Source organism: Oncorhynchus clarkii, chromosome 3 (assembly GCF_045791955.1).
Source record: "Oncorhynchus clarkii lewisi isolate Uvic-CL-2024 chromosome 3, UVic_Ocla_1.0, whole genome shotgun sequence".
Classification (NCBI taxonomy): domain Eukaryota; kingdom Metazoa; phylum Chordata; class Actinopteri; order Salmoniformes; family Salmonidae; genus Oncorhynchus; species Oncorhynchus clarkii.
Genome location: NC_092149.1, coordinates 5795497 through 5822266, shown reverse-complemented (window position 1 = coordinate 5822266; position 26770 = coordinate 5795497). Strand labels below are relative to the sequence as shown.

Here is a 26770-nt window from a genome sequence, read left to right as displayed (position 1 = left end):
ATTATGTAATTTGGTCCTTAGCTTTGACTTGTGTCTGTACATACATAAACAATGGGTTGTTGTGACTCGTGTCTGTACACATAAACAATGGGTTGTTGTGACTCGTGTCTGTATATACAGTACATAAACAATGGGTTGTTGTGACTCGTGTCTGTACACATAAACAATGGGTTGTTGTGACTCGTGTCTGTACACATAAACAATGGGTTGTTGTGACTCGTGTCTGTACACATAAACAATGTGTTGTTGTGACTCGTGTCTGTATATACAGTATATAAACAATGTGTTGTTGTGACTCGTGTCTGTATATACAGTACATAAACAATGGGTTGTGACTCATGTCTGTACACATAAACAATGGGTTGTTGTGACTCGTGTCTGTATATACAGTACATAAACAATGGGTTGTTGTGACTCGTGTCTGTACACATAAACAATGGGTTGTTGTGACTCGTGTCTGTACACATAAACAATGGGTTGTTGTGACTCGTGTCTGTACACATAAACAATGTGTTGTTGTGACTCGTGTCTGTAGATACAGTATATAAACAATGTGTTGTTGTGACTCGTGTCTGTATATACAGTACATAAACAATGGGTTGTGACTCATGTCTGTACACATAAACAATGTGTTGTTGTGACTCGTGTCTGTACACATAAACAATGTGTTGTTGTGACTCGTGTCTGTAGATACAATGCATAAACAATGTGTTGTGACTCGTGTCTGTAGATACAATGCATAAACAATGTGTTGTGACTCGTGTCTGTAGATACAGTACATAAACAATGTGTTGTTGTGACTCATGTCTGCATATACAGTACATAAACAATGTGTTGTTGTGACTCATGTCTGTATATACAGTACATAAACAATGTGTTGTTGTGACTTGTGTCTGTATATACAGTACATAAACAATGTGTTGTTGTGACTCGTGTCTGTATATACAGTACATAGACAATGTGTTGTTGCGACTCGTGTCTGTAGATATATAAACAATGGGTTGTTGTGACTCGTGTCTGTATATACAGTACATAAACAATGGGTTGTTGCGACTCGTGTCTGTAGATATATAAACAATGGGTTGTTGTGACTCGTGTCTGTAGATATATAAACAATGGGTTGTTGTGACTCGTGTCTGTATATACAGTACATAAACAATGTGTTGTTGTGACTCGTGTCTGTATATACAGTACATAAACAATGTGTTGTTGTGACTCGTGTCTGTATATACAGTACATAAACAATGTGTTGTTGCGACTCGTGTCTGTACACATAAACAATGGCTCCTGATCCTTTCCATGTGAGTGCCCATCAGATAGTATCAGTGACTGTCTTGTCTCTCCTCTCCTCCAGCTCAGACTCCTGGGGTGCATCCCAAATGGCACCTTTTTCCTTACATAGTGCACTACTTTTGACCAGAGCCCTGTGGGGAAAAGGGTGCCATTTGTGAAGCAACCGGGCTGCTGCATACTGCTGACAGCATGAGGCCACATGGCCCCCAACACAATCAATCTCCATCTCAGCTGCTTGCTTCAGCACTGCAGAGAGCTGCACTGAGCATGCCCACTGCATCAGCAGCCTGTGGATGGATGGAGTAGAGAGGAGGAGGAGGAGGAGAGAGAGTGGAGGGGAGAAGAGAAGGAGAGACAGAGAATCACACAGGAGCTGCTGGTCAGTGCAGTGATGCTGCTGCAGCAGAGAGGAGAGGGGCTGCAAAGGAATGAACAATAACAGACCAAACAAGGAGAACATGGAATGTTGTGGTGGAATGCAGAATGTTGTGGTGGAATGCAGAATGTTGGATTGTCTGGAACGGACATCATTAATGACATGAAGACAAGTATGGGTAAGAAAGGAGAAGACAAAATGTTTCTGACAGATGGAGAGGAGGAGCGTTTTAAGATCAGAAAACGGATTAAAGAGGAAGATGGAAGGATGATCTCTGAGGAAAGATCAAGAGTAACCAGCCAGATCTATTTAGACAGATCTATGCTAATCGGTCTTTCTCTGTGGCATCCTCATCCGTCAGCATTTGATATTTCAGCTGCCAGAGCCTTTGTTGTCAGTGAATAGGCATCACTCCTTGGGAGATTTGGTGTATTGAAAATGAATCGGCTATAGAACGACATTGTCATCCTCTCTCTCTCTCTCTCTCTCTCTCTCTCTCTCTCTCTCTCTCTCTCTCTCTCTCTCTCTCTCTTTTTCCTTTCTGTCTCTCTTCCTTTTATCTCTCTCTTTCTCCTCTCTGCAGAGTGAGCCGAGGCAGTGTTGGACCGTGACAGTGTTTCCCTGGGTATCTAGTTCTGTGACTGTCACTGTGAGTCCCAGACGGAGGGGAGATGTATGCCTTCTACTCCCTGCTAGTTTACATCTTCTACACTGTCTTCAAGAAGGAGGAGGAAGAATCCCTGGGAGCTGCTCAGGGCGGAGCCTCAGCGGTGAGTCTAGTCACAGCGTCTACGCCCAAATGGAATCCTATTCCCTATAAAGGGCACTACAGGGCACTAATATAATGCACTTGGAAGCTCACAATGTGTAGTATACAGATACCTCAGTAGAGTCTAGTAACAGTGTTCATCTACAGTCCTCAGTAGAGTCTAGTAACAGGGTTTATCTACAGTCCTCAGTAGAGTCTAGTAACAGTGTTTATCTACAGTCCTCAGTAGAGTCTAGTAACAGGGTTTATCTACAACCCTCAGTAGAGTCTAGTAACAGGGTTTATCTACAGTCCTCAGTAGAGTCTAGTAACAGTGTTTATCTACAGTCCTCAGTAGAGTCTAGTAACAGGGTTTATCTACAGTCCTCAGTAGAGTCTAGTAACAGTGTTTATCTACAGTCCTCAGTAGAGTCTAGTAACAGGGTTTATCTACAGCCCTCAGTAGAGTCTAGTAACAGGGTTTATCTACAGTCCTCAGTAGAGTCTAGTAACAGTGTTTATCTACAGTCCTCAGTAGAGTCTAGTAACAGTGTTTATCTACAGTCCTCAGTAGAGTCTAGTAACAGGGTTTATCTACAGTCCTCAGTAGAGTCTAGTAACAGTGTTTATCTACAGTCCTCAGTAGAGTCTAGTAACAGGGTTTATCTACAGCCCTCAGTAGAGTCTAGTAACAGGGTTTATCTACAGCCCTCAGTAGAGTCTAGTAACAGTGTTTATCTACAGTCCTCAGTAGAGTCTAGTAACAGTGTTTATCTACAGTCCTCAGTAGAGTCTAGTAACAGGGTTTATCTACAACCCTCAGTAGAGTCTAGTAACAGTGTTTATCTACAGTCCTCAGTAGAGTCTAGTAACAGTGTTTATCTACAGTCCTCAGTAGAGTTTAGTAACAGGGTTTATCTACAGTCCTCAGTAGAGTCTAGTAACCGGGTTGATCTACAGTCCTCAGTAGAGTCTAGTAACAGGGTTTATCTACAACCCTCAGTAGAGTCTAGTAACAGGGTTTATCTACAGCCCCACGCGGTTCCTTTGTCTTGTCATCAGAGGATGGTAACCATCAGCAGGACAACCAATCCCATGACAGCAGGGAAACTGTATAGATACTGAGCTATTTCTGTAAGTCTACTGTCTGGGGGATATGTTACTGCTAGTCTCACAGACGTACATCTGAAATGCTATTTTATGTCGGTAGAGAGAGATGGTCATGCTGTCATACATGTTGTGTAGGTTTATTGTTTAAGGTGAACAGCATCTGGGCTGGCAGTGTCATTGCAGGTTGGCAGTGTGTATGTGTGTGTGTCGTGTCTGTGTTGGAGGTTAACACAGTATTTAGTAACACTAATGTCTGTTTCTGCTCTCTGCCATCCCCCTGTCTGTCTGTTGCTGTGATCAGGAGCCAGGACGTGTTTCCATGGAAACAAGGAGCAGGAGGATAAAAGGCCACACCCCCAGGAAGGAGAGGAAGAAAAGGGGGCGTGGCAGCAGGTTGAGTGACTCCAGTGAGTGGATGTTTGACAACAATGTCTATAAATAGAGGCAACTGTAACACTGGTTAAATACTTAACTACTGTACTTACTACTGACAGATATCAGTGATAATTGCTGTTATTATGGTATAGATAGATATTTCTCATGGTGATCAATAGACACTTAAATACCAGGCTTAATGATATTACAAATGTTTTTACCTTTATTTACCTAGGCAAGTCAGTTATGAACAAATTCTTATTTACAATGATGGCCTACCCTGGCCAAACCTGGACAACGCTGGGCCAATTGTACGCCGCCCTATGGGACTCACAATCACAGCCGGATGTGATACAGCCTGGATTTGAGCCAGGGACTGTAGTGACGCCTCTTGCACTGAGATGCAGTGCCTTAGACCGCTGTGCCACTCAGGAGCCCAATAGCTACTGTAGAATAGGAATAACAGGAATGATAATAGCTACTGTTCTGATGTGGTATATCTCTCATGGTGATGTATGGTGATTTCTCATGGTGATTTCTCAGTGATTGATCATATGAATTCATGCCCTTATTAAAATGCTGATGTATTTTCTTCAAGGCAGTAGCAGTGATAGTGACGGCCTGTCCCTGAGTGATGAAGATGATGGTGGAGGTGGTGAAGTGCCCGATATCCCAGCATGCACTCCTCTGGGTGCCTTCCTGTCCTTTAAACAAGAGAACGAGAAAAGGAGGGAGGTCCAGGTGCAGCTGGAGACGGCAGGAAAGGTAGGCTTCACCACAAACACCTTGGCATCCTATTCCCTATAGGCCCTGGTCAAAAGTAGTGCTCAATATAGGGTCTCATTTACACAATAGTACTGTTGCTTCTAGTTGTAGCCATGACCTTCTTATAACTGATGCTGTATCTAAACTTCCTGCTGGTCTAGTTGTAGCCATGACCTTCTTATAACTGATGCTGTATCTAAACTTCCTGCTGGTCTAGTTGTAGCCATGACCTTCTTATAACTGATGCTGTATCTAAACTTCCTGCTGGTCTAGTTGTAGCCATGACCTTCTTATAACTGATGCTGTATCTAAACTTCCTGCTGGTCTAGTTGTAGCCATGACCTTCTTATAACTGATGCTGTATCTAAACTTCCTGCTGGTCTAGTTGTAGCCATGACCTTCTTATAACTGATGCTGTATCTAAACTTCCTGCTGGTCTAGTTGTAGCCATGACCTTCTTATAACTGATGCTGTATCTAAACTTCCTGCTGGTCTAGTTGTAGCCATGACCTTCTTATAACTGATGCTGTATCTAAACTTCCTGCTGGTCTAGTTGTAGCCATGACCTTCTTATAACTGATGCTGTATCTAAACTTCCTGCTGGTCTAGTTGTAGCCATGACCTTCTTATAACTGATGCTGTATCTAAACTTCCTGCTGGTCTAGTTGTAGCCATGACCTTATAACTGATGCTGTATCTAAACTTACTGTTGGTCTAGTTGTAGCCATGACCTTCTTATAACTGATGCTGTATCTAAACTTCCTGCTGGTCTAGTTGTAGCCATGACCTTCTTATAACTGATGTTGTATCTAAACTTCCTGCTGGTCTAGTTGTGGGAGTCTCCGTGGGTTAAGTACACATGCAATAATTACTACAGTTTCTTGCTTCAAGCCTTGGCCTTGTTAGATGACATCCATCTAAACCCACGTTTCCTCCTGGTCCAGTTGATGTCTGAGTCTCCCTTGGTAGCGGTGATGTCCCACTTGCTGAGTTTTCTGGAGCAGTACTCCCACCTCCAGCAGCTGCAGCAGCAGGCTGATCAGTACCGGGTCCAGCTGAAGAGGCACCGGGCCCAGCACCGCCGCCAGATGAAAACCCTGAGGACATCGTACCGTCAGAGGCTGAGAGATAAGAACAGTGTCATCGACAGCCTGGAGGAGGTCATCAACACCCAGCAATACACACCGAGCACCCCGGGGAGCGACGGTGAGACAGGGGAGGGAGGGAAGGAGGGGGGTACAAGGAAGTAGGGGGAGAAGGAAGGGTATAAGTCAAGCGGAGGGGAGGAGAGGAGGTGAGACAAGAGGAGAGACAGAGAATGGGTTTGGGAGGGGGTTGGAGGGAGGTATTAACATGGTGTGAAGTGGGAGGAGTTGGGGGGATTACATTTCAAGGGTGGTTGAGTCCAGGATCAGAGGAAGAGAAGGAACGACAGAGTGAGAGAGGTGGAGTGGGGGATGGAGATGTTAGGTGGGGGGATTACATTTCAAGGGGGTTTGAGTCCAGGATCAGAAGAACGAGAAGGAACGACAGAGTGAGAGAGGTGGAGCAGGGGATGGAGGTGTAAGGTGTGGGGAGACGATGGAAAGGAAGTGGAAGACAGAGGGGGAAAAAATGGAAGGAGTCCTTTTAAGGAGATTTATGGTAAAAGGTCATAAATGGGGAGGGAGGGAGGGAGGGAGGGAGGGTATATTCCAGTCTGTACTACAAAGAAAAGAAGACAGGCTACACCTGACTGAGATATTGACTATTTATTTAGTGCTTGTATGAAAAAACCCAGTGGATGGTTATAATGTCTTGCATCACGTGAAGAGAGTGGCTGTGGAAACTCAGGTATTTACTTTCACTGTATAGAGACAAGGGAGGAGACAGTGCTAGAGTCATAGAGAGCAGAGGGGTAACGTTCCCATAGGGCCCTGGTCAACAGTGCTCTATAATAGGGTTCCCTTCGGGATGTATAATACGGCAGAGAGTTTGGGAGAAAGACAATCTATTCCACAATGTTCAGGCTTCTTAGAAGAGGGCTGTTGGTGTAAATCAAGTTGGAATCAGGGATGAGGAATGACATCAGACTGTAGTTGTGTCACAAATGGAACCCTATTCCAAAGATAGTGGCCTTTGGCTGGTCAAAGTAATGCACTATGTAGAGAATAGGATGACCTTTGGGATGCACACGAACTGACCTCAAAGCCATGGATGGTGTTGAGGGATCTGCTCTCCTTTAGATTTAATCAGACAACAGAAGGACAGCCCTCCCTCACCATTATCAACCTATCTGATCTGTGTGTGTGTGTGTGTGTGTGTGTGTGTGTGTGTGTGTGTGTGTGTGTGTGTGTGTGTGTGTGTGTGTGTGTGTGTGGTTGCGCGCTAACGTCTGTAGCATATATGCCCATGCTTGTGTGTGTGGCTGTATTTGTGACAGTAATGTCGGCACCCAAAATCAAATGATTTACTCATTTGAGTGTTTAGGATGTCATGACAGATTGGTGTGACAGTGGGCTCTGCATATTAAGTGATCCCTCCTCTCTCCTAATACAGTATACTGCTCTCTGTCTAGTACAGTATAACCCTGGAGAAACTTGCCACTTGATGAACCAAAACAAGGTTCTCTCTGCTCTGCAGCAGAATGTGTGGCTTTCCTAAGTGGGAGACCTCAGGCATTACTTCCTCTCATTACGCATCAAACAGAGTTAGATAAAGAGATGGATGGATGTATGGTACTATGGTACTATGGTACTTGGCCAGGGAATCAGTTGTTATAACCTATCCCTGTGAGTGTTAGACAGAGTTAGATAAAGAGATGGATGGTGGTGCTATTGTACTTGGCCAGGGAATCAGTTGTTATAACCTATCCCTGTGAGTGTTAGACAGAGTTAGATAAAGAGATGGATGGTGGTGCTATTGTACTTGGCCAGGGAATCAGTTGTTATAACCTATCCCTGTGAGTGTTAGACAGAGTTAGATAAAGAGATGGATGGATGGTGGTACTATGGTACTTGTCCAGGGAATCAGTTGTTATAACCTATCCCTGTGAGTGTTAGACAGAGTTAGATAAAGAGATGGATGGATGGTGGTACTATGGTACTTGGCCAGGGAATCAGTTGTTATAACCTATCCCTGTGAGTGTTAGACAGAGTTAGATAAAGAGATGGATGGATGTATGGTACAATGGTACTTGGCCAGGGAATCAGTTGTTATATCATGAATAAACTATCCCTGTGAGTGCTGCTTTCTCTTCCCTCCACTGCACTTACACACCAGCCTCCGTCACATGCTAGATGCTAGACCTCCACGTGTACGTGTCAGATATAAATAGCCCTGGGACAGGGATGGGAGGGGGGCACTTCCCACACTTCCCAGTGTTATGATCCTGGTGCTGGAAAGGAAAGGTTGTTTGGTTGTTCTGCAGGTCTGAGCCGCCTGCCTCTCTGAGGTGTTGTCAACAGCCACTGTGTGCGCATCCCACTCCCAAATGGCAACATATTCCCTATATATAGTGCAATACTTTTAACCAGGGCCCTGGGGGGAATAGGGTAACATTTGGTCAGGGCCCTGGGGGAATAGGGTAACATTTGACCAGGGCCCTGGGGGGAATCAGGTAACATTTGACCAGGGCCCTGGGGGGAATAGGGTAACATTTGACCAGAGACCTGGGGGTAATCGGGTAACATTTGACCAGGGCTGTCACGACTTCCACCGAAGTCGGTTCCTCTCCTTGTTCGGGCGGCGGTCGGCGGTCGGCGTCACCGGTCTTCTAGCCATTGTCGATCCACTTTTCTTTTTCCATTTGTTTTGTCTTGTTTTCCTACACACCTGGTTTTCATTAATTGTTGTGTATTTAACCCTCTGTTCCCCCCATGTCTTTGTGTGGTATTGTATGTTGTAGTGCTTGTGACATGTTGACTGGTGCGCGTCGGGTTTTGCACCCATGTCGATTATTTCTTTATGCCGTTGGTTTTTTAAATGAAACTGCTCCGGCTATTACCTAGTTCTGCTCTCCTGCATCTGGCTTCCCTGCCACCAGTTACGCACCCCTTACAAGGGCCCTGGGGGGAATCGGGTAACATTTGACCAGGGCCCTGGGGGGAATAGGGTAACATTTGACCAGGGCCTGGGGGAATAGGGTAACATAGTTAAATAAAGGTTAAATGAATAGGGAAAGATTTGTGATGCAGGCTGTGTGTCCTGGTGGAGGAAAGGAAAGGCTTTCTGGTTGTTTCTGTGATCTGTGTTTTCTGCAGGCTGGTCAGAGCAGAAAACTAGTGGTGTAAAGTACTGAAGTAAAAATACTTTAAAGTATCACTTAAGTCGTTTTGGGGGGTATCTGTACTTTACTTTACTTTATTTATATATACTTTACTGTTTACTTTTACTCCACTACAGTCCTAACGAAAAGAATGTGCTTTTTAATCCATACATTTTCCCTGACACCCAAAAGTACTAGTTACATTTAAAATGCTCAGGCAGGACAGGAAAATGGTCCAATTCACGCACTTATCAAGAGAACATCCCTGGTCATCCTACTGCCTCTGATCTAGCAGATCAAATTCTTCATTTGTAAATGATGAGTGTTGGAGTGTGCCCCTGGCTATCCGGAAATTTAAAAAACAAAAAAAGTGTGCCGTCTGGTTTGCTTAAGGAATTTGAAAATATTTCTACATTTACATCTACTTTTGATACTTAAGTATATTTAAAACCAAATACTTTTAGACTTTTACTCAAGTACTATTTTACTGGGTGACTTTCACTTTTACCAGAGTCATTTTCTATGAAGTTGTCTTTACTTTTATGACAGGTATGACAATTGGGCGCTCTGCTTCTCTGAAGGGATGTCAACAACAGCTACTGTAGTGTGTTGTTCTGTTCTCGTTGCTGTTTGTTTTTGTAGACGCTGTTCTATCCCTTCTAATGAGATGTGTTCCGATGATGATCTACACAGTGTGTGAGTTGGGAGATTCTCCACAATCCCCCGTCATTCATACCCAAAGACTCTCCAGGATGTTATAAATGTGCATGTTGTGCAAAGCTGAAACACATTCCACATTTCTCTTCTCGTTAGTTGTTTATCGTGTAGCTCGTCTACAACGCAGTGTCTAAACTCTCCCTGTGATCATGTTGCTTTACTCTACTTAGACATGGTTAAATAGTCTTTGAGACATTTAACATGGATCATTTAATATTTACCCAAACTTCATTTAGCATGTGAGGTAAAAGGCAGGTTTAACTAGCAGGCTGATGCCATTACTTCCACCCGAGTGGAAAACATTAAAGCCCCCCTCCCTCCCCCCCACATCACATTTTCCCAGGATCACGTGTCTGCATCTGCCCTTGAGTTAAACATCCAGCATCTCCTCTGGCTATGTAGACCCCCACCCCCCCCCTCTCCTCATCCTCCCCTGTCTCCCTCCAATCACCACCTCTCCCCACCTCCTAAAACAGTGACACAGCACAGCAGAGCTGACAGAGGCTGCGTGGTTCAACCAGAGGCTGCGTGGTTGATTAGTGTAGAGAACAGGAAACAGAAATAGAAACAGTCCTGGCAGAGACAGAACACCATACATCATGCAGGAGGAGGAAACTGATTAAAACTGGGCACCATGTTCTGAGAGGGTTGCACCCTATTCCCTTTCTAGTGCACTACTTTTGACCAGGGCCCTAAAGTACTGTAGCTCTGGTTAAAAGTCGTGCACTAGAAAGAGGATAGGGTGCCATCTGGGACACAGGACTGGTCTCACTTGCTTTGCCTGACCTTTATAAAGGTTGTAGACTAAAGGCAGTGCTTGTGAGTGAGGACCATACACCTTCACTTTGTGCATTAGATGTGACTACTGTGCGATGACTATGTGACTCCTATATGACTACTATGTGACTAAAATGTGACGACCTTGTGACTACTGTCTGACTACTGAGTGACTGCTATCTGACTACTGAGTAATTACCATGTCACTGCTGTATGACTACTGAGTGACTGCTGAATGACTGCTATGTGACTACTGTCTGACTTCTGAGTAACTACCAAGTCACTGCTATGTGACTACTGAGTGACTGCTATCTGACTACTATCTGACTACTCTACTGTGTGACTACTGTCTGACTACTGTATGACTACTGAGTAACTACCATGTCACTGGTATGTGACTATTGTCTGACTACTGTCTGACTACTATGACTACTGTGTGACTACTGTGTGACCAGTATGACTACTGTGCGACTACTATGTGACTACTGTGTGACTACTATGACTACTGTGTGACTACTATGACTACGGTGTGACTACTATGACTACTGTGTGACTACTATGCTGGCTGTGTGACTACTGTGTGACCAGTATGACTACTGTGCGACTACTATGTGACTACTGTGTGACTACTATGACTACTGTGTGACTACTATGACTACGGTGTGACTACTATGATGGCTGTGTGACTACTATGATGGCTGTGTGACTACTATGCTGGCTGTGTGACTACTGTGTGACCAGTATGACTACTGTGCGACTACTATGTGACTACTGTGTGACTACTATGACTACTGTGTGACTACTATGACTACGGTGTGACTACTATGACTACTGTGTGACTACTATGCTGGCTGTGCGACTACTATGACTACTGTGTGACTACTATGACTACTGTGTGACTACTATGATGGCTGTGTGACTACTATGATGGCTGTGTGACTACTATGATGTTGATACATTGTATTTCTACATGATGATGATAATGGTGATAATGGTGATAGTGGTGATGATGGTGATAGTGGTGGTGATGATAGTGGTGATGATGATGATGATAGTGGTGATGGTGATAGTGGTGATAATGGCGATAGTGGTGGTGATGATAGTGGTGGTGGTGATGATGATAGTGGTGATAATGGTGATAGTGGTGATGATGGGGATAGTGGTGATGATGATAGTGGTGATAATGGTGATAGTGGTGATGATGATAGTGGTGATAATGGTGATAGTGGTGATGATAATAGTGGTGATAGTGGTGATGATAATAGTGTTGATAGGAGTGATAGTGGTGATGATGATAGTGGTGATGATAATAGTGGTGATAGGAGTGATAGTGGTGATAGTGGTGATGATAATAGTGGTGATAGGAGTGATAGTGGTAATGGTGATAGTGGTGATGATGATAGTGGTGATGATAATAGTGGTGATGATACTAGTGGTGATAGGAGTGATAGTGGTAATGGTGATAGTGGTGATGATAATAGTGGTGATAGGAGTGACAGTGGTAATGGTGATAGTGGTGATAGTGAGGGATAGAGGCGATAGTGGTGATGGTGATAGTGATGATGGTGGTGATAATAATGTTGATAAGGATGGTGGTGATTATGATAATAGTGGCAATAGTGATGATGATGATGATGATGATGATGAAAGTGGGTGATGCTAATGTTGATGCTAATGTTGGTGATGATGTTGATGATGGTGGTGATGATGATGATAATACTGCTGCTGATAATGAGTATAATGACAAAGATGTCTGTCATAATCCTAGAGTATTGTCTGCCTTTAGGTGAGTGTGGTGCTGATGTCCCTGGTGCCGGGGCAGGGCTCCACAGGCTGGTAGAGTCTCTGTATGGACTACAGGGAGAGAAGAGCCAGCTGAGGGGAGAACTACGGCTGCTGCACTCCCAACTGGAGCAGAGAGAACAGGACCGACACTCACGAGTACAGGTCTTCCAACATCAGGTACAGTCCATCACACATGCATATGCATGCACGAATGTAAACACGCATGCACACAGAGAGAGAGAGAGAGAGAGAGAGAGAGAGAGAGAGAGAGAGAGAGAGAGAGAGAGAGAGAGAGAGAGAGAGAGAGAGAGAGAGAGAGAGAGAGAGAGAGAGAGAGAGAGAGAGAGAGAGAGAGAGAGAGAGAGAGAGAGAGAGAGAGAGAGAGAGAGAGAGAGAGAGAGAGAGAGAGAGAGGCATACTTACAGACAAACGTTTGGGGTCACTTAGAAATGTCGTTGTTCTTGAAAGAAAAGCACATTTTTTTGTCCATTAAAATAACATTAAATTGATCAGAAATACAGTGTAGACATTGTTAATGTTGTAAATGACTATTGTAGCTGGAAACGGCTGATTTTTTATGGAATATCTACATAGGCGTACAGAGGCCCATTATCAGCAACCATCACTCCTGTGTTCCAATGGCACGTTGTGTTAGCTAATCCAAGTTTATCATTTTAAAAGGCTATTTGATCATTAGAAAACCCTTTTGCAATGATGTTAGCACAGCTGAAAACTGTTGTTTGATTAAAGAAGCAATAAAACCGGCCTTCTTTAGACGAGTTGAGTATCTGGAGCATCAGCATTTGTGGGTTCGATTACAGCCTCAAAATGGCCAGAAACAAAGGACTTTCTTCTGAAACTCGTCAGTCTATTCTTGTTCTGAGAAATGAAGGCTATTCCATGCGAGAAATTGCCAAGAAACTGAAGATCTCATACAATGCTGTGTACTACTCCCTTCACAGAACAGCACAAACGGACTCTAACCAGAATAGAAAGAGGAGTGGGAGACCCTGAGTGGTTTCTAACCTCTCTGGTAACTTAGGATGCTTGTATCTTTGTAGTGACTGGGTGTATTGATACACCATCCAACGTGTAATTAGTAACTTCACCATGCTTAAAGGGATATATATGGAGTAAAAAGTACATTATTGTCTTTAGGAATGTAGTGAAGTAAAAGTAAAAGTAGTCAAAAATATAAATAGTAAAGTAAAGTACAGATACCACAAAAAAACTACTTAAGTAATACTTTAAAGTATTTTCACTTAAATACTTTACACCACTGCATTTCAGCTTTCATTTTTTATTCATATGTAAAAACGAATAAAAACATCATTGCGTTTAACACTATGGGGTATTGTGACACAAAATCTGGATTTAACCCATTTTAACTTCAGGCTGTAACACAACAAAATGTAGAAATGTCAACAGGTTTGAAACAGTTTCTGAGGGCACTAGATATGTCACATATATGTTGGAATATACAATAATTGGCCGTTTTCATATATGTGACAAATATTTCTGCCTTATATCCACATATATGTGCATATATACATACTACTTATATGCTCATACATATGTAACACATTTAGTATTCAAATGTTTATTACATATATGTCCCTTATATGATACAATACATCTGAACAATATGTGTTAACACATATGTTACAGGAGCATTATTTCAGTGATACTTGTAGTCATGGTAACAAAACAAAACAAACGACACAAAACACATCATTTAATCCTTTTCATCGCTTCTCAATTCAGCCATTTGACTGTTTGAAGCCATTTCCCACTTGTCCCTTTGTTGCACCTGGGAAGCGCTTGGGCTCATAAACACAATTACTAAAGCTTATCAGATTCAGTTTAGTAAGAAATCCTTGACCATTTAATGCCCTATTTGCAATGATTGATTTGTAAATTCAATTAAGGGATAGCTAATTTTTTTACACCTTATCGTCAGTCAGATGGTTCCTTACCCTGGAAGTCGTCTATGGGCCAGGATCAACTGTAATCCATGTAATCCATCCATACTCTAACTGTAATCCATCCATACTCTAACTGTAATCCATCCATACACTAACTGTAATCCATCCATACACTAACTGTAATCCATGTAATCCATCCATACTGTAACTGTAATCCATGTAATCCATCCATACTCTAACTGTAATCCATTGATACTCTAACTGTAATCCATCCATACTCTAACTGTAATCCATGTAATCCATCCATACTCTAACTGTAATCCATCCATACTCTAACTGTAATCCATGTAATCCATCCATACTCTAACTGTAATCCATCCATACTCTAACTGTAATCCATGTAATCCATCCATACTCTAACTGTAATCCATGGTTCAGAGTGGTTTAAATAGCCACTATTAACTTCAGGGGATTTGACCACAAACACAGAACTTTGTCTAATTGCCATCATCAGCCCCCATAGTTGTTTTGTCAGCCATCTGACCATAAGGTGTAATAAAGTTAACATCTTCAATTTCTTGAATTTAAATTGGCCCTAACCCTGTTATGGGGTGTTCATGTTTAAAGGGATAATGAGAGATTTAGAGATGTAGGTCTTTTTTCTACTTCCCCAGAGACAGGTGAGCTCATGAATACCATTTGTATGTTTCTGCGTGCAGTTTGGAGATGATTGAAGTTAGCGTGCTATGAGTCATAATTCATATTCTTTTAAAAACATTACGACAGTACCCACCCGCACACTGTCAAATGCACATTTCCAATCGATGAACAAAAAAAAACGTATCTCTTTTTCAGCATCCAAACCGTCCTTTTGAATCCCATCTTCTTCCCTTTAAACTTCTTGTACAAGACTACAGACGACATACTTCCCCTGTTTCCTCCCCAGATCGACGAACTGAAGAGCTGCATCGAGGAGCGGGAGGAGGAGCTGTCCAGACTGAGAACGGACTCTGTAAGCATTCAAGACAATCTGCTCCATTTGTTATCAGCAAAGCTGCCGCGGTACATGTTTACACTGCTGCTGTAGTCAGAGACAACATGGTGTAGTGTGAAAATCCCTACGGTGTGTCAGCATTGAGGTATCTTTCACTGGCTTGGTTTTAAACCTATAGGGAAATCATACTGGTTAGGCAACCAACAGGCAATATTGCGGGACCGGTATTGACAGGTAGAACCTATTCATCATGCTTTAGTGTGATATAACCTATTCATCATGCTTTAGTGTGATATAACCTATTCATCATGCTTTAGTGTGATATAACCTATTCATCATGCTTTAGTGTGATATCACCTGTTCATCATGCTTTAGTGTGATATAACCTATTCATCATGCTTTAGTGTGATATAACCTATTCATCATGCTTTAGTGTGATATAACCTATTCATCATGCTTTAGTGTGATATAACCTGTTCGTCATGCTTTAGTGTGATATAACCTATTCATCATGCTTTAGTGTGATATAACCTATTCATCATGCTTTAGTGTGATATAACCTATTAATCATGCTTTAGTGTGATATAACCTATTCATCATGCTTTAGTGATCATGCTTTAGTGTGATATAACCTATTCATCATGCTTTAGTGATCATGCTTTAGTGTGATATCACCTATTCATCATGCTTTAGTGTAATATCACCTGTTCGTCATGCTTTAGTGTGATATAACCTATTCATCATGCTTTAGTGTGATATAACCTGTTCAGCATGCTTTAGTGTGATATCACCTGTTCGTCATGCTTTAGTGTGATATAACCTGTTCAGCATGCTTTAGTGTGATATAACCTATTCATCATGCTTTAGTGTGATATAACCTGTTCGTCATGCTTTAGTGTGATATAACCTGTTCATCATGCTTTAGTGTGATATCACCTATTCATCATGATTTAGTGTGATATCACCTATTCATCATGATTTAGTGTGATATAACCTATTCATCATGCTTTAGTGTGATATAACCTATTCATCATGCTTTAGTGTGATATAACCTATTCATCATGCTTTAGTGTGATATAACCTATTCATCATGCTTTAGTGTGATATAACCTATTCATCATGCTTTAGTGTGATATAACCTATTCATCATGCTTTAGTGTGATATAACCTATTCATCATGCTTTAGTGTGATATAACCTGTTCATCATGCTTTAGTGTGATATAACCTATTAATCATGCTTTAGTGTGATATAACCTATTCATCATGCTTTAGTGATCATGCTTTAGTGTGATATAACCTATTCATCATTCTTTAGTGATCATGCTTTAGTGTGATATCACCTATTCATCATGCTTTAGTGTTATATCACCTGTTCGTCATGCTTTAGTGTGATATAACCTATTCATCATGCTTTAGTGTGATATAACCTGTTCAGCATGCTTTAGTGTGATATCACCTGTTCGTCATGCTTTAGTGTGATATAACCTGTTCAGCATGCTTTAGTGTGATATAACCTATTCAGCATGCTTTAGTGTGATATAACCTGTTCATCATGCTTTAGTGTGATATCACCTGTTTATCATGCTTTAGTGTGATATCACCTGTTCATCATGCTTTAGTGTGATATAACCTATTCATCATGTTTTAGTGTGATTTAACCTACTCATCATGCTTTAGTGTGATATAACCTGTTCAGCATGCTTTAGTGTGATATAACCTGTTCATCATGCTTTAGTGTGATATCACCTATTCATCATGATTTAGTGTGATATCACCTATTCATCATGATTTAGTGTGATATCACCTATTCATCATGATTTAGTGTGATATAACCTATTCATCATGCTTTAGTGTGATATAACCTATTCATCATGCTTTAGTGTGATATCACCTGTTCGTCATGCTTTAGTGTGATATAACCTATTCATCATGCTTTAGTGTGATATCACCTATTCATCATGATTTAGTGTGATATCACCTATTCATCATGATTTAGTGTGATATCACCTATTCATCATGATTTAGTGTGATATAACCTATTCATCATGCTTTAGTGTGATATAACCTATTCATCATGCTTTAGTGTGATATCACCTGTTCGTCATGCTTTAGTGTGATATAACCTATTCATCATGCTTTAGTGTGATATAACCTATTCATCATGCTTTAGTGTGATATCACCTGTTCATCATGCTTTAGTGTGATATAACCTATTCATCATGCTTTAGTGTGATATAACCTATTCATCATGCTTTAGTGTGATATAACCTATTCATCATGCTTTAGTGTGATATAACCTGTTCATCATGCTTTAGTGTGATATAACCTATTCATCATGCTTTAGTGTGATATAACCTATTCATCATGCTTTAGTGATCATGCTTTAGTGTGATATAACCTATTCATCATGCTTTAGTGATCATGCTTTAGTGTGATATCACCTATTCATCATGCTTTAGTGTAATATCACCTGTTCGTCATGCTTTAGTGTGATATAACCTATTCATCATGCTTTAGTGTGATATAACCTGTTCAGCATGCTTTAGTGTGATATCACCTGTTCGTCATGCTTTAGTGTGATATAACCTGTTCAGCATGCTTTAGTGTGATATAACCTATTCATCATGCTTTAGTGTGATATAACCTGTTCATCATGCTTTAGTGTGATATCACCTGTTCATCATGCTTTAGTGTGATATAACCTATTCATCATGCTTTAGTGTGATTTAACCTACTCATCATGCTTTAGTGTGATATAACCTGTTCGTCATGCTTTAGTGTGATATAACCTGTTCATCATGCTTTAGTGTGATATCACCTATTCATCATGATTTAGTGTGATATCACCTATTCATCATGATTTAGTGTGATATCACCTATTCATCATGATTTAGTGTGATATAACCTGTTCATCATGCTTTAGTGTGATATAACCTATTCATCATGCTTTAGTGTGATTTAACCTATTCATCATGCTTTAGTGTGATATAACCTGTTCGTCATGCTTTAGTGTGATATAACCTGTTCAGCATGCTTTAGTGTGATATAACCTATTCGTCATGCTTTAGTGTGATATAACCTGTTCAGCATGCTTTAGTGTGATATAACCTGTTCAGCATGCTTTAGTGTGATATAACCTATTCAGCATGCTTTAGTGTGATATCACCTATTCATCATGATTTAGTGTGATATCACCTATTCATCATGATTTAGTGTGATATCACCTATTCATCATGATTTAGTGTGATATAACCTATTCATCAGGCTTTAGTGTGATATAACCTATTCAGCATGCTTTAGTGTGATATAACCTGTTCATCATGCTTTAGTGTGATATAACCTGTTCATCATGCTTTAGTGTGATATAACCTGTTCATCATGCTTTAGTGTGATATAACCTATTCATCATGCTTTAGTGTGATATAACCTATTCATCATGCTTTAGTGTGATATCACCTGTTCATCATGCTTTAGTGTGATATCACCTGTTCATCATGCTTTAGTGTGATATAACCTGTTCATCATGCTTTAGTGTGATATAACCTGTTCAGCATGCTTTAGTGTGATATAACCTGTTCGTCATGCTTTAGTGTGATATAACCTATTCATCATGCTTTAGTGTGATATAACCTATTCATCATGCTTTAGTGTGATATAACCTATTCATCATGCTTTAGTGTGATATAACCTAATCATCATGCTTTAGTGTGATATCACCTGTTCGTCATGCTTTAGTGTGATATCACCTGTTCGTCATGCTTTAGTGTGATATAACCTATTCATCATGCTTTAGTGATCATGCTTTAGTGTGATATCACCTATTCATCATGCTTTTGTGTTCCTCCTCAGGGAGCCACAGACTCGGAGAAGCGGGTTGTGTGTCTGTCAGCGGAGAACGAGAGTCTGAAACAGAGTCTGACTGTCACCCAGGGCCTCCTGCAGCAGCTCTCTGTCATCCCCTCCCAGTCCAGCTCTGTACTCATCAAGGTGAGAAGCAGTCCCAAACGGAACACTAGTCCCTATACAATAACCACAAACATTTAATTTTAAGTTGTTTGAAGCTGGAAAAAAAATGTAAAAATTGAACTTAAGAACGGGACACATAGAAATAGCACACATAGAACAGATCTACCATTCATTAGACTTGCTTTCGATGAGAATGACAGATCTATAACACACATTTATATGTGAATATGGTCTTGCTCTTTGTCTCCCCCTGTAGGAGAATGTTCTCTCTAACGGTGCTCTCTGTCTCCCCCTGTAGGAGAATGTTCTCTCTAACGGTGCTCTCTGTCTCCCCCTGTAGGAGATTGTTCTCTCTAACTGTGCTCTCTGTCTCCCCCTGTAGGAGAATGTTCTCTCTTACTGTGCTCTCTGTCTCCCCCTGTAGGATAATGTTCTCTCTAACGGTGCTCTCTGTCTCCCCCTGTAGGAGAATGAGAACCTGCGCAGCCGGGTGCAGCACCTGGAGAGTTCCCTGCAGCAGCGGGCTGATCAGCTGTCTCACCTGGAGCGACAGAGCGAACAAAGCGAGTGGAGGAGAGGAGAGGAGCAGAGGAGAAGAGAGGAGAGAGTGAGGGAGCTGCAGCTAGAGCTGGATAAAGAGAGGGCCAAAGAGCCACAGGTCAAGGTAGGGATTGTCTGAAAAAGACACCTTGCTGTATATACAATACCTTCTCATTCTCTTATTTTACCTTTATTTAACTAGGCAAGTCAGTTAAGAACAAATTCTTATTTACAATGATGGCCTACCCCTGCCAAACCCTTCCCTAACCCGGACAACTGTGCCCCGCCCTATGGGACTCCCGATCACAGCCGGTTGTGATACAGCCCAGGATCGAACCCGGGTCTGTAGTGATGCCTCTAACACTGTGATACAGTGCTTTAGACTGCTGCGCCACTCGGTCCCGGATTCATTCAAATGAATCTGATAACAGTTTTCTGATGGTTTGGAATCAGAAACTGGTCTTGTTGAATAAATGGTTTTATATTAACTGAGGTTATAACCTTCATTGGTATTTTCCGGGACAGATTGTCACTCAAACTGTGGAGGTGGAGTCACCGGTGACTCTGAGGCAGTTGGCTGAGGCCAGAGAGAGGAACGAGCAGCTGTCAGAGAAACTGACCAATCAGAACGAGAAGTGCAGACAACTGGAGGAGCACATCAGGAAGTCAGATGAATTCAGCTGTAACCTGCAACACAAGGTGAGAACCAATGAAAAGTAATCTGCAACACAAGGTGAGAACCAATGAAAAGTCACCTGCAACACAAGGTGAGAACCAATGAAAAGTCGCCTGCAACACAAGGTGAGAACCAATGAAAAGTCACCTGCAACACAAGGTGAGAACCAATGAAAAGTCACCTGCAACACAAGGTGAGAACCAATGAAAAGTCACCTGCAACACAAGGTGAGAACCAATGAAAAGTCACCTGCAACACAAGGTGAGAACCAATGAAAAGTCACCTGCAACAAAAGGTGAGAACCAATGAAAAGTCGCCTGCAACACAAGGTGAGAACCAATGAAAAGTCGCCTGCAACACAAGGTGAGAACCAATGAAAAGTCGTCTGCAACACAAGGTGAGAACCAATGAAAAGTCACCTGCAACACAAGGTGAGAACCAATGAAAAGTCACCTGCAACACAAGGTGAGAACCAATGAAAAGTCACCTGCAACACAAGGTGAGAACCAATGAAAAGTCACCTGCAACACAAGGTGAGAACCAATGAAAAGTCACCTGCAACACAAGGTGAGAACCAATGAAAAGTCACCGTATTGGTTTGAACGTCCTGTGAAATATTGTTCTGTGAAATATTAATGAAGAAATATTACATTCCTGAGAAAAAATGTATTCTACTTCAAAGTTCACAATGATGAGATTTAACAGTTAAATGACTAACCAGAAGAAGAAACTAAAGTGTATAATACTAACCTTCATTCCTACCAAGCTATGCAAGGTATTGTCTGCATCCAATATGGCATCCTATTCCCTATGTCACGTACTACTGGACCCATGTTGGCTGGAGCCCAATGGGCCCTGGTCTAAAGTAGTGAACGAAATAGGGAGCAGGGTGGCATTTGGGACGCATTCCAGTTCATGAACCTCATCATCATATGCTGAATGTGAATGGGACTGCCTCTCCCAGATTGCAGCGTACGAGCGGGAGATCAGTGTACTGCAGGAGGAACTGCTGAAGGAGATAGGTCACCTGGAGGAGAAGAAGGAGGAGGCTGTAAAGGCTGCAGCGACCTGCTCCGTAGAACACTTCCAGAGCCTGCAGGACCAGTTCTTTAGTGAGTCCCATCTAATACAACCTTCAGAAGCTTCTACAGGCTGTGCAGATATGCTATGATGGGCTTGTTGAATCTGGGAGCGCTGTTGATTCATAGGATGTTGTGCTTCATGCTCATCACATCACCAGCATCTTTCTTTCCTTTTTTTGTTGTTTCTTTCTTTCTTTCTTTCTCTGTCTGTGTGTGTGTGTCTTTCTCTGTGTATGTGTGTGTGTGTGTGTGTCTTTCTCTGTGTATGTGTGTGTGTGTGTGTGTCTTTCTCTGTGTATGTGTGTGTGTGTGCGCGTGTGTGTCTGTGTGTGTATGTGTGTGTGTGTGTGTGTGTGTGTGTGTCTGTGTGTGTGTATGTGTGTGTGTGTGTGTGTGTGTGTGTGTGTGTGTGTGTGTGTGTGTGTGTGTGTGTGTGTGTGTGTGTGTGTGTGTGTGTGTGTGTGTGTGTGTGTCTGTGTGTGTGTCTGTGTGTGTGTGTGTGTGTGTGTGTGTGTGTGTGTCCTGTGTCAGACCTGCAGAAGCGTCTGACAGCGCTCCCTCCGACCCTGCGCACCATGAAGACAGACTACGCCAGCCTGAGGAGCCAGGTCCGCAACTTCTCCGACTTCTACGGAGCAGCCATCACCGACGCCAAGAAACAGGTCCCACAAAACACTGCTGCTGGATTAACCAGCGTTGTTTCAAGTCAAATCAAACTTTATTTAAAGTGCGATTTAAACCCACAAAACTGTAAATCAATCAAATGAAAGAGATAAAAACCAAACAGAAGGCAGCAGAAGAGCTGTAAAGGGAAAAGGATGTCTGAAGTTACAGTAAAGATATAACATTAATTAAAGGCCAAGCTGAAAAGGTGTGGTGTGTGTTCACCGTTTATCTCTGGCCTGTCTGTGTAGATATCAGCAGCTATGAGTGAGATTTCACCGTTTATCTCTGGCCTGTCTGTGTAGATATCAGCAGCTATGAGTGAGATTTCACCGTTTATCTCTGGCCTGTCTGTGTAGATATCAGCAGCTATGAGTGAGATTTCACCGTTTATCTCTGGCCTGTCTGTGTAGATATCAGCAGCTATGAGTGATATTTCACCGTTTATCTCTGGCCTGTCTGTGTAGATATCAGCAGCTATGAGTGAGATGTCGGAGGCCAACAAGGACCTCCTGGAGAAGTACAGGAAGGAGGTGGCACTGCGGAGGAAGTACCACGAGCAGCTGGTCGAGCTCAAAGGTATGGTGAAACAACGTCCAGATGAAGGAAGAGACTGGAGGAGGGAGTCTCTTTGTTCTATTGAAAAAAAAGGCAATTATATATAACGCTGTATCATTATAGAAATAAACTGTCATTGTTGCTAGGCAACATCCGTGTGCTGTGCCGTGTGAAGCCGGTTCTGAAGGAGGACCAGCATGAGGAGGGCCAATCGGTGGTGGTAACCACGGACCCCAACAACGAATCAGCTCTCTCCGTGCTGAAAGGGCAGGGCCGAAGCCATAACTTTGAACTGGACCGTGTCTTCCACCCTCAGGCCACTCAGGAAGAGGTACTGAGAAACTCAGCCTCCATTACGAGACACAGTACTGTCACTTCTCTATCTATTTAAATGAGTGGCTCAGGGGTGGTATTTCAGTTTCTGTGGTGTGACTCAAAAACAGCAGTGACTGTGAACGATACACACTCGCTAACCTCTGGTTTTCTACTGTGTCTAAGGTCTTCCAGGAGATCGAGCCCCTTGTGACATCCTGTATAGATGGATATCACGTCTGCATCTTTGCCTATGGGCAGACTGGCTCTGGGAAGACCTACACCATGGAGGTATGTTGTAGCACTGCATACCAATGTGTAATGTGAGGTTTATAAATGTGTTGTTGTTAAATAAGGCTGAATATTTGATTGAAATTGACTCGTTGTATCAAAATCTCCATCCTGTGTTGTCGTCAGGGCAGCACAGAGAACCCAGGCATCAACCAGCGTGCTCTGAAACACCTGTTTAGTGAGATAGAGGACAGGAAGGACATGTGGACGTACACCGTGACTGTCAGCTCTGTGGAGATCTACAACGAGGTGCTCAGGTACCTTCCCAGCTGCTCTCCTTCCCTCTCAATGACTGGCAGAAAAACATCCCAGCATTTAGAAGTGGTGATATGTTTTATGATTCATTATTCGAGTCTTCCGTTTTATATTTGTGCTACTATATTGTTTTATATTAGTAAAGGAGGCCTTAAATATATGAAAAGTGCTTTAAGTTAGTGTTAGTGTTGTGAACTTCCTGTTCCTGTTCTGTCCCCAGAGACCTGCTGAGTAAGGATGGAGAGAAGCTGGACATTAAGATAAACCCAGACGGAACAGGACAGCTGCATGTCCCTGGACTCCGGCTCATAGAGGTCAAGAGCTTCCAACACATCAAGAAAGTGAGGAGACTCACATTTATTTTTCTTAGGGTGAAAGTCCTGGTAACTTTCCAGGGATTTCCTGTTTATTCCCTGCTGATCGGTAGAATCTTCCAACCATTATTTCTGGAAAACCTGGGAATTTGGGGATAGTTACTGGAATTTGGCAACTGTATACTTTTTTTCAGTGAGACTGATTTATCCAACTATATCAATAGATAATTTCCTTGACTTTTCGACCTCAAATTGAATAATAATTTAATATACTGTATTAAGCCATTTAACAGACGCTTTTATTCAAAGAAACTTACAGCCAACTGGCAAACATTTTACGTATGGGTTGCCCAGGGAATAGAACCCACAATCCTGGTGTTGCAAGAGCCGTGCTCTATCTGCTGAGCCGTGCTCTACCTGCTGAGCCGTGCACCTACCTGCTGAGCCGTGCTCTACCTGCTGAGCCGTGCACCTACCTGCTGAGCCGTGCTCTACCTGCTGAGCCGTGCTCTACCTGCTGAGCCGTGCTCTACCTGCTGAGCCGTGCTCTACCTGCTGAGCCGTGCTCTACCTACTGAGCCATACATCTCCATCAGAACCCTAATGGTTAATTTACTGTAATGGGAAAGTGTATACAATCATATGAAAATATGTTACTTGCAAGTTTCCTATAATTCTATATCACATTTCCATGAAATCTGTCACTTCCTGTGTAGCTTCTGGCGCAGGCGCGTCGTAACAGGATCACCTTCGGGACCCAGATGAACCAGCACAGCTCTCGTTCTCATGCCCTCCTCATGATCACTGTGCTGGGGACTGACCTGGCCAGCGGGGCCAAGACCACAGGTACGTCACACCTTAGAGACGGGACACACAGTGCCGACTAACCGTTAGAAGCAGCAGGTGGCTGCCCTATTGTGATCAGAACAGCGGCTGTCATTTTCTGTTCATTTCCACGTGATTCTACATGCTGAATCACCACCGTTCATCGACGCCCGCTGCTTTTCACCGTTCGTCGGCGAGGTGTGTTTTGTCCGGGGTGCACTACTCATTTGGCAAGTGGGCCGGTTCCAAATATTGACACGATTCAAGGGACCAGAAAATGTTACGTTAACGGGTGATTGTTTGTGTGACATCTGCAGGCAAGTTGAACCTGGTGGACCTGGCTGGCTCTGAGAGGGTCTGGAAGTCAGGAGCTGAGGGAGAGAGGCTGAAGGAGGCCCAGAACATCAACCGCTCCCTGCTGGCTCTGGGGGACGTTATCCAGGCTCTGAGGGGGAAGGAGAAACACATCCCCTTCAGAAACAGTCGCCTCACATACCTGCTGCAGGACTCACTGGGCAAGGGCAACAAGACAGCCATGGTGGTGCAGGTAGGGACTCAGGACAGTACAGTACATCTGATACACACAGATTACAATGTCTGTATATCCATCTATATGTATACCCATAGGGCTGGCTTCTCGGACATTAAGCCATGTCCTGGACTAAAAATCATTCTGAATGGAGAAGTCCATACTGTATTTAGCCTACACATTACAAGACAACTAGGCTAAGGTGGTGCAGCCTGGCTTACACAACATACAGTACACTACATCAAACACACTGATTATACTGTCATATCTGTCTGGAAGTGTCCTCTCTGATCCTCTGGTCCTCCTCCAGGTGTCTGCTCTGGAGAGTAACGTGGGAGAGACCATGTGTTCTCTGAAGTTTGCTGAGAGGGTTTGTAAGGTGGAGCTGGGGCCGGCGGCCAGGAAGATACAGAGAGGAGGGGGAAGCCATCAGTGTGACTAGAACTCCCCTTCCTGAAGTCATCCAACTTCCTGTTCCCATGGACAACCAGGACTCCAGGGACTCAACAGACACGCAGCCAACCAAATACATCAACTAGCAATAACAACAACAAACAACCCCCTCTGCCCAGTCAGCCAGTCAGTCTATCAGTCTGTCTATCAGTCAGCCAGTCAGTCTATCAGTCTGTCTATCAGTCAGCCAGTCAGTCTATCAGTCTGTCTATCAGTCAGCCAGTCAGTCTATCAGTCTGTCTATCAGTCAGCCAGTCAGTCTATCAGTCTGTCTATCAGTCAGCCAGTCAGTCTATCAGTCTGTCTATCAGTCAGCCAGTCAGTCTATCAGTCTGTCTATCAGTCAGCCAGTCAGTCTATCAGTCTGTCTATCAGTCAGCCAGTCAGTCTATCAGTCTGTCTATCAGTCAGCCAGTCAGTCTATCAGTCTGTCTATCAGTCAGCCAGTCAGTCTATCAGTCTGTCTATCAGTCAGCCAGTCAGTCTATCAGTCTGTCTATCAGTCAGCCAGTCAGTCTATTAGTCTGTCTATCAGTCAGCCAGTCAGTCTATCAGTCTGTCTATCAGTCAGCCAGTCAGTCTATCAGTCTGTCTATCAGTCAGCCAGTCAGTCTATCAGTCTGTCTATCAGTCAGCCAGTCAGTCTATCAGTCTGTCTATCAGTCAGCCAGTCAGTCTATCAGTCTGTCTATTAGTCAGCCAGTCAGTCTATCAGTCTGTCTATCAGTCAGCCAGTCAGTCTATCAGTCTGTCTATCAGTCAGCCAGTCAGTCTATCAGTCTGTCTATCAGTCAGCCAGTCAGTCTATCAGTCTGTCTATCAGTCAGCCAGTCAGTCTATCAGTCTGTCTATCAGTCAGCCAGTCAGTCTATCAGTCTGTCTATCAGTCAGCCAGTCAGTCTATCAGTCTGTCTATCAGTTCGCCAGTCAGCCAGTCAGTCTATCAGTCAGCCAGTCAGTCTATCAGTCTGTCTATCAGTCAGCCAGTCAGCCAGTCAGTCTATCAGTCAGCCAGTCAGTCTATCAGTCTGTCTATCAGTCAGCCAGTCAGTCTATCAGTCTGTCTATCAGTCAGCCAGTCAGTCTATCAGTCTGTCTATCAGTCAGCCAGTCAGTCTATCAGTCTGTCTATCAGTCAGCCAGTCAGTCTATCAGTCTGTCTATCAGTCAGCCAGTCAGTCTATCAGTCTGTCT

General features: G+C 42.9%; 1 protein-coding gene across 1 annotated transcript; it reads left to right on the top strand.

Annotated features, from left to right (window-relative positions):
- The first annotated feature begins 1701 nt into the window (after nucleotides 1–1701).
- On the top strand, nucleotides 1702–25779 carry LOC139405660 (kinesin-like protein KIFC3). Its single transcript, XM_071148077.1, has 20 exons — nucleotides 1702–1847; nucleotides 2253–2439; nucleotides 3829–3934; nucleotides 4501–4667; nucleotides 5612–5873; nucleotides 12194–12369; nucleotides 15064–15129; nucleotides 18962–19099; nucleotides 19545–19742; nucleotides 20144–20317; nucleotides 21259–21406; nucleotides 21908–22038; nucleotides 22507–22618; nucleotides 22744–22928; nucleotides 23096–23200; nucleotides 23327–23457; nucleotides 23676–23796; nucleotides 24486–24615; nucleotides 24912–25141; nucleotides 25434–25779. The coding sequence occupies exons 2-20, from the start codon at nucleotides 2341–2343 to the stop codon at nucleotides 25563–25565; spliced, it is 2811 nt and encodes a 936-aa protein (XP_071004178.1). The 5' UTR covers nucleotides 1702–1847; nucleotides 2253–2340; the 3' UTR covers nucleotides 25566–25779.
- Nucleotides 25780–26770: the final 991 nt, after the last annotated feature.